This window comes from Peromyscus eremicus, chromosome 14, assembly GCF_949786415.1.
Source record: "Peromyscus eremicus chromosome 14, PerEre_H2_v1, whole genome shotgun sequence".
NCBI lineage: Eukaryota > Metazoa > Chordata > Mammalia > Rodentia > Cricetidae > Peromyscus > Peromyscus eremicus.
Genome location: NC_081430.1, coordinates 82,044,797 through 82,053,224, shown reverse-complemented (window position 1 = coordinate 82,053,224; position 8,428 = coordinate 82,044,797). Strand labels below are relative to the sequence as shown.

The following is an 8,428-nucleotide window of genomic DNA, read 5'->3' as shown; positions in this document are numbered from 1 at the left end:
GCACATAAGATCTCTCTTCTTAGATATTACCCAAATTTAGCCTTTAGTTAATTCATTAGTCACTTCCCCTTTGGGTTGCAAATGATAATTAACAATTACTGCTCCTCTGTGTGATTCTTATCTCCCCTCCATTTGACCCTGGAAGCCTGGTGGTCACTGCCTGAGGAAACTCTTACCTGCCTTTATGACCACACAGGAATTCAAGCCCAGTGACCTGGCTCGCCCAGGGGACTGCTATTGCTTGGGTTTATAACTGGACTCCGGAGAGACTTAGGGGGAATGGAGAGATGGAGAACAGAGAGGGATAAGGAGGATTTTGACCAGAGAGAACGTGTGGATGAGATGGAAGATGAGGAAGAGTCAGATGGGGAAGTGCTAGCTGAGTAAGAACGAGATGAAAGGGACCTAGAAGAGGCAGAATTAAGGTAGAACTTAAGAGGGAGCAGTAGATAAATAGAGAGAGAAATCAAGCAAAAAAGGAGCTAGGCACGAGAACAGAACTGAAGCTGTGTAAATAGGATGTTATGCCAGAGGAATTAAAGCAAGTGGACTACAGAGCTCGGTGTGCTGAGATTCTATTTCCCAAAAACAGTCCTCGCCGTTAGTAGTTCTCTCCTGAGTCCCTGGGAAGTATTAATATTAAGGCTTGTCCCTCTAATATTATACAAGAGATGTTAAATAAAGTAAAACTTAAATAAAATCACAGTTTTGCTGGGATTGTCCTCTCTTCACCACCCAACTGTTTGTGGAAGAAAGTCTGGAGTTGCTGCCATGCGTCCACCTGGGCCATGGCATGAGGCTTAGGCTCCCCTCCAAAGGTGATATTAGCACCCACCAGGAGGTGCATGCCCGCCTTGCACAGTGGGAAATAAGGGGGCTCAATATAATGCCCCGCTTCCGGGTAGCAGATGATCTGGGGCTTCTCCTTCCCATGGGCCTGTAAGCGTTTGGAGATCTCATTGGCATAGAACTCGCTCTTCCAGTTGTGGTCATCCTGACCTACAAGCAACAGGAAGGCCGTGTCTGACCTTTCCACAGGGATGAAGCTCTTCTGTTCTACCAAAGGGCTTTGAAGACCTTCCACAACATCCTGGAGGCCATCTTTGGTCATCCTGACTCGATTTCTCAGAAGAGTCACAGGAGGGATAGTCTCATCCTTGTAGTATATGGTGTTCCCAACTGCAGCCACAGAGCCATTAATGATGACAGCAGCTTTGATGCCCTTCAGGAAGGAGGCCATCGCAAGGCCAAGTTCACCCCCTTTGGAAATGCCAAGCACTCCAACTCCTGGACCTTTTACCTGAGAAAGACACAGACGGAAAAGAATGAGAATGAGCCCGCATAAGAGGTAGGACAGTGGGTGGCCCTGAGCCTGAGTATGACTCTTTACCATCCTGACTTTGGAAGGGTCATTGGGCATCTATGAAGTTCAGGGTCTACCTGTCACTCAAACGAGAAATCACAGGTCAAGCCCTGTTTGACATAATTAAATGGCTGGTAATAGATAATTAATGTGCCTGGTATATCTGTGTGTATAAAGTCACAATCAGGTGTATATGAACAAAACAGAACCAACCTAAGCCGCTTTGGAAGATTCTGAGTCACTATTAATTTCTTTCTGTATTTATTTTCTTTCTAGTAAGTGGTGGTGGGTACTGAAGTGTTTACAGAGTCGTAATTGCTAGACTGATCCAGACAATTATCAGCAGATAATATTTGGGTCTTCAGAATCAGGCTTCTCCCCTTTATTTATTTGTTTCAGCCGTTCCCTATCAGTTCTGCAATTTCACAAACACGGAATTCTACAATTGCTTTTCCCTGTCCCCTCGCTCTTCATCCCTGACCCCACACTGTATCTATGGTCATGTGTAGACATGGCCTCGTCTTCTCTGCCTGTCCATGCTGGGTCCACACCCACTAGTATTTGCTGAATGGATAAATAAAAACTTATCAGTAAATGACACATTCCAAGAGCATGGGTCATTTAATGCCCATAACAAACTTGGAGGCTGGACACAAAATCATAGACACAAGACTGTGACCCGGCTAAGGTGACAGACACTATGGTTTGTCTCGACTACCTCAGTTTGGGTGGGAAATGGACATTGCTGGAGGTAACCCTCTCCCCTCAGCAATCTGGCTCACCCTTTGAGAGATTCAGACTTCCATATACCCACCTTTTCTTTTTTTTTTCCACCGGAGCTGAGGACCGAACCCCGGGCCTTGCGCTTGCTAGGCAAGCGCTCTACCACTGAGCTAAATCCCCAACCTCAAAATTGAATTAGGAAGACTTTTTTTTTTTTTTAAGGTTTATTTATTTATTATGTATACAGTGTTCTGCCTGCATGTGTCCTTACAGGCCAGTAGAGGGCACCAGATCTAATTGCAGGTGGTTGTGAGCCACCATGTGGTTGCTGGGAATTGAATTCAGGTCCTCTGGAAGAACAGTCAGTGCTCTTAACCACTGAGCCATCTCTCCAGCCCATCACCTTTTCATGCCCCCTGAAATCATCCCCAGTTAAATATATTTTGCTTTGTGGATTTGGAAAAGACTAAATATTGATTGTTATAAAGCTTCAAGTTACTGGGTTGCAAATCCAACTTTGACTTGAGGAGGCACTTGGGACCCCAAATTTTAAATTGAAATACTATAAGAGCCAACCTGGGGGTGTCTGAGCAGGTAGTTCACAGCTTCCTCAAAGTACTCCAGGTGAAGGGTATCTATGTCCTTGGGGAGGTCATCGTAGTTATAATAAGCCAGAGCCAGGACAGCAAAACCCTTCCCAGCCAGCAGACTAGCCCGATACTCCAGAAGGCCACCTCCAAGTCCAAAAAGGTCCACGATCCCCGGAAAGGGTCCAGTTCCTTTGAAAGAAAAGCAAAAACAAAACATTCCCCCCTTGCAGATTAATTTCCAAATGTCTTGGTACCTCATTCTTCTGTCTATGCAAGGGGCAGGGGGAAGGACATGGGACATCCAGGCCTCTCTTCCTTTTTTTCAAACTATGTCCTGTTGGGTGAACATTAGTGTGAGATCTGGGACCTTACCTTGTCAAAAATGCCTGATGGGGACTCTGCCCTCCCCTACTGCCTAGACTCACACTTGTGGGCGGTCCAGCTGTCTTAGGTCAGCAGCACAGTACAGAATGTGCAGCAGCCCTGAGCGGCCAGCACTGGTGAGTTTCCGGGTGCCACGGGTGCTAGATGTCCCTAAACCGATGGCTTGGAATAAGTATGTTTCATATTTTAGCAACACAGAAAATGTTTGGAACCTTACAACTCAGAATCTAATGGCTTGAGTGCCCAAGTTTTGTGATATCAAATCATCTTTGGTCATCTTGGAATCTGGAAAACAAATTCTCACAACACCCACACTTTCTGTGTCCAAGGTTTATGATTTTCAAAACCATCAAACTGAAGTCACATTTCATGTACATTTGCTACAGTTTTCCAGGATATTTTTGATTGATGTAAAAATCTATATTGTAGCTGAAGGTTTTCCTGTGCCCCGCCCGGTTTGCAGCTGTTCAGACCCAAGTAAACACACAGAGGCTTATATTAATTAAAACCGCTCGCCCATTAGCTCAGGCCTAACGACTGGCTCTTACTCTTATACTCAGCCCATTTCTGTTCATCCATATGTTGTCACATGTTCCGTGGCTTTACCTGTGTGCCATTACATGCTGTGCCCTGGGCAGCAGGCTGGTGTCTCCTGACTCAGCCTTCCTCTTCCCAGCTTTCTCCCTGTCTGCTTATCCCACCTATACTTCCTGCCTGGCTACAGGCCAATCAGCATTTTATTAAACCAGTGTACAAAAGCATTATTCCACAGCACTATATATTTATTTATTTATTTATTTATTTAGAAACAGTCTCATGTAGCCCAAGCTGGCATTGATAACCTTGAACTCCTGACCTTACAGCCTCTACTTCCCCATTGCTGGGGTTACAGGCATGGGCCACCACATCCTTTTTGGTCCTGGGGATTAAATCTAGGGTCTCCTGGGTCCTAGACAAACACTTTACTAAGTCATATGTAGTCATATGTAGTAAAGTTTTAACTCTGAAGACTCCCTAATTGGAGGTGTGTGCTGTGTTTGTATGTTGGAAAACACACTGAGGAATAGATCATAATTTGTTTTTTTGTTTTTTACTGATCATTGAGGTTGTTGCTTTTCTTCCCTTATATTACAGTGCTGATAAATACTGTAAACTCCAAGAGCTAGGACTATGGATACCAATTATACACCCGGGTTATTTATATTGTTTATAAATACAAACAGTTGATCTCTTAGAACAGTGAAGTCATATTCACATTCCTGAGAACTTTTTTCTTTCACACATCAATATCTCCTGCACACCGCTCCATCCTCCTCCAGAATCACACAGACTCAGCTCATTTTTGACAGTTTTCAGGCCGTCTGAATAGCTGGGTGTACATAGGAACACTCCTAGAGGAGATAGGAGCATCCTCTGGTGGGCATCTGAGTTGTTTTCTTAGATGCCGAAAACACAGAGATTGGAGCAAGAGAGTATTCTGGATGTGGAACTGACACAATCAAAGGGCATTTGGGGAAGTTTTAAAAAGCGGAGCTGGACTCGGTGGCTGCAATGTTCACTGAATACAGATATGGGTTAACCAAAAAAGGTCAGAATACAACATGACAGAGATCTTGGGCTATCACCGGGAACTGTCAGGCAACCTGGCCCAACTGATTACAGGCTGTAGAAAGTATACAGAAGGGAGAGAAGGGACTTCACAAACCAGGCAACGGTGGTGAGCTTAGGAAGGAAGCATCCCAGGGTCTGCAGGGAAATCTGAACTATAAAAATAGCGTTCTTGTTGGGAGGGAGGTCAGGCCTTCAGACTAAAACTGAAGGAAACACAGTTGCCCATGAGGCCGGTAATAATAACTTCCCACGCAAAAATAATAACTTCCCACCCAAGAGAGACCTTTTATTACGGAAAATCTTGAGTTCTGGAATACTTTTATTACTACTTAAATATGTAAACAAGTAAACACATTAGAGCATTTTAAAGTTTTTAGCCAAAGAACCACTTTCTCAGGTTTCAACATCACTTCTACGCCACTCGAACTTGCAAAACTCAGTTTTAATCGTTCTATAAGAAGAGCCATGTCCTTATCCTCAGACCTTCCCTAAACTGCCATTTCTGGTCCGCATTTCCAAGGGACGGGAAACAGTTGGTCAAATCCCCTCGAACACCTCTCTGTGAGTCACTGAACTTAAGTCCCCTCTCAGAGCTGTGGCTCTTTGACCCTGGGAAAGAGTTACCTCAGCATCACCCAAGAAACAAAACTCCACGGCCCTCCACAACTATGCTTTCACATTCCGGGCTCAGAGTCCTGCAAGTTGGAAAGTTCCCCGGTGCTTGCGCTGGCTCACCTTGCCTGAAGGACTGTTCTAGAACAGTCAATGCCAAACGTGAACCCGTGCACAACCACCCGCGGGGCGTACTATCACAGAGATTTCTAGTTCAGGGGGCTTCCGCGAGCCCTGATGCCTCTGCTTGCCTAAGCAACTTGTGATGTTGCTCCTGAGTTGACCTGCAGTTCAGGACTCCCCCAGCCATGAACCCAAGTCAGAAAGGCTTTTCCAGGGGCCCCTGACCTCTAAGGACCCCTGGTGAGCGTGGGGGACAGGGAAGAAGGGCCCAGGCCTCGCACCCACGAAGCATCCCGGGCTGCAAGCACAGGAGGAGGGCTGCTCACCTGGGGGCAGGAAGAGCGTGGCGCGCACACGGCCCTCGCGCACGGGCACGCGCCGCACCCCGGGAGCCATGAAGTGCCGCTCGTGCACCGCCCGCGCCAGCAGCCGCCCGCCGTCGGGCTCGTGGCCGTCCAGCAGCTCCAGCTCCACCACGAAGGGCGTCCGCACGTCGCGCTTGACCAGGCGCCAGAAAGGCCGTTCGGGCTCCAGGGCCCAGAGCAGCCCCATGGGCTCGAGCCCCGCGAAGCTGCCGCCCAGCGCGGGCGCGCGCGCCAGGTCCAGCCGGCCGTGGGCGTCGGCGCGGTAGCGCGCGTGGGCGCGGAAGAGCGCGCCTTTCTCGTCGCGCAGGGCGGCGCGCAGCGTGACGGGCTGCTCGGGGGCCAGGCCGCGCACGGTGATGAGCACCGGCTGGTCGTAGAGGCAACCATCTGCAGGCTCCAGGATCATTGTAGGCGCCATCCGGTTGTGGGCAGTAAATGCGTGCATTGTTTCAGGCGCTGGCTTTGCCCTGGTGCCTCTAGGCCTCCCAGGACTCGCTGTTACAGCTTTAAGCCCTTTCGGGGTTCTTTGGTGGCAGCCTCTGTGAGATGCCCCCTAGCGTTTGTTATATACTACAGCGTGGGAGATGAGTAATGATTAATCTTGCTTTACACCCTGGTGAGAGGTGAAATCGTGTATAAAAGAAAGATTGAAAAAGATATCGTTTTAAAAACCTGGATTGTGCCAAAGCATACCAGGAAACTGTAATTCTAGTGATCCACGAGAAACGGCCATATGCTCTTACTCTTCTTCATGCCCTTACCAAACCTTCTCCACACTCAGCCTTTCTCTAGACTTTGCGGAACCTGGAGCCACTTCTATAGAAATCAGACCTCCTGGGTCTGCTCCTTAATTACCTTCCAGGTAGTGGTGGTGGCACCGGTGATGGTGATGGCGGTGGTTGTTTTGAAATACTGTTTGACCTAGCTCAGGGTGACCTTGAACTGGCTATGTTACTGAGGATGGCTTAAAACTCCTGATCCTCCTGCCTCCATCAAGATATGTAATTAATTGTCCTTACCTGAAGAGTTTTCCTGGGATGATTCAGTGGGCTAACACGTTAGAACTGTGCTAATACCAAGCAGGGAACTCGTGTTTTCCAACTCAGCTGAGTGTCAGGTTGAGGCTGTATCAGTCAGAGTTCAGGCAAGAAGAAAGTTTAAGCAAACGAGTTATTTAAAAGGGTTTTGTAAATGGACTTATGACAAAAGCATGGACAACTGCCATGTAGAAACAGAGACCGAGGTTAAAAGGCTAGAGTTAAAGCTGGGAAGCTGGGAATAGAGAAGTAAAAGGGCTTGTCGCTGGGCAGGAGACCGCTAAGCTGGGCCAGAGTTGGCAGCCAGACTGGCTTCCCCTGAAACTCCTTCCCCAAGCAGCACAGGCAAGGGCATTTTTGCCCACTGGTATATTCTTGTTGATGATGCAGCTAATTGCAGCTGACTAAATTTTAAAGGTGGCTTCTTAAAAACAAAAACAAGCCGGGCAGTGGTGGCGCACGCCTTTAATCCCAGCACTCGGGAGGCAGAGCCAGGCGGATCTCTGTGAGTTCGAGGCCAGCCTGGTCTCCAAAGCGAGTTCCAGGAAAGGCGCAAAACTACACAGAGAAACCCTGTCTCGAAAAACCAAAAAAAAAAAAAAAAAAAACAAAAAAAAAAAAAAAACAAAAACAAAAACAAACAACAACAAAAACCGGGGTGGGGGGGGGAGACAAACAAAAAACATGACCTATTCCAGACTGTTCGGCTATGAGTTACATATGAGGTAACCAAGGAAAACCACAGCTATGTGTTGGCGGCCATGATAACTGCTAACTCTCTGTAGACAGTAAAGGAAAAAGCCCCCGGTAAAGCTATGAGCTGATCACATAACCTAGAAACCGAGAGATCATAGGTTAAATGGCTCGAAGACTCCACCCGGGTCTAAGACTCACAAGACCTTGAAAGGTCGGAGAGGAGCAACACTAGCCAGCAGTAACTACCAGCAGACAGACACGGCCAAGAGCCAATAGTGCAGAAGTCAGAGATGGACAGAGAAGGACTTCAACCACCCCTACCTAGGCAAGCAGTGCGTGAACACCCTGTCAACTCCCTGGTTGCACCAGGAAGAATGTGCATAGAATACGTGCCTTCCAATGGCTCAGCTCCCCGTGCTCAGAGAATTAACCCATCTTAGTAGGAATTACCTCAATGTTGGTCCACTTTCTTCCACGAGCCCTGTAAGAAGTCCCAAGATAAGTTCAGGGATTTTTTTTTTCTTCTCTTGGGGACCTCTCCCGAAGTCTGTGTGAGCAGAACTTTCCAGAACTCTGCTTTCTGCCGTAAATCTTTCAGCTTCATTCTTTAAAGCTTTCTGCCAATAGTATATACTCTTCAACTTTGGTTGGAGAATTCCATTCTTCAACTTTCCTCAATCAAGGACCCAGAGCTGACTCCTGAGTTATATACATCTCAGACGAGGAAGATGAGGATGCCTTCCTCAAAGTTAAGAACACCCCCCCCTTTCTTTAAACAATCAAAAACAGATGAACAGTCCCTGAAGCCCTAAAGGGCTGAGGCAGAGGGCTGCCTGGGAAGAGCTGCAGCTTTTAGAAGCAACCCAGGCGATGATTCAGCCTGGTGAGAAGAAATCCCTTCATCTCACGCTCCTCTTGTCCTAC

The 8,428-nt window shown here is 47.4% G+C and overlaps 1 protein-coding gene across 1 annotated transcript; it reads right to left on the bottom strand.

Annotated features, from left to right (window-relative positions):
- LOC131924044 (acyl-coenzyme A thioesterase 1-like) lies at positions 1-6,286 on the bottom strand. Its single transcript, XM_059279255.1, has 3 exons — positions 5,733-6,286; positions 2,663-2,865; positions 1-1,300 (listed from the first exon to the last, which is right to left on the bottom strand). The coding sequence occupies exons 1-3, from the start codon at positions 6,214-6,216 to the stop codon at positions 701-703; spliced, it is 1,287 nt and encodes a 428-aa protein (XP_059135238.1). The 5' UTR covers positions 6,217-6,286; the 3' UTR covers positions 1-700.
- Between the last annotated feature and the right edge of the window lie 2,142 nt (positions 6,287-8,428).

Coding starts and splice junctions, on each gene's coding strand:
- LOC131924044 (XM_059279255.1), bottom strand. CDS start 6,216: ATGCACGCATTTACTGCCCACAACCGGATGGCGCCTACAATGATCCTG. Junction 2,866..5,732: donor CACGCTCTTCCTGCCCCCAG/GTGAGCAGCCCT, acceptor TTTCTTTCAAAG/GAACTGGACCCTTTCCGGGG. Junction 1,301..2,662: donor ACCTGCTCAGACACCCCCAG/GTTGGCTCTTAT, acceptor TGTCTTTCTCAG/GTAAAAGGTCCAGGAGTTGG.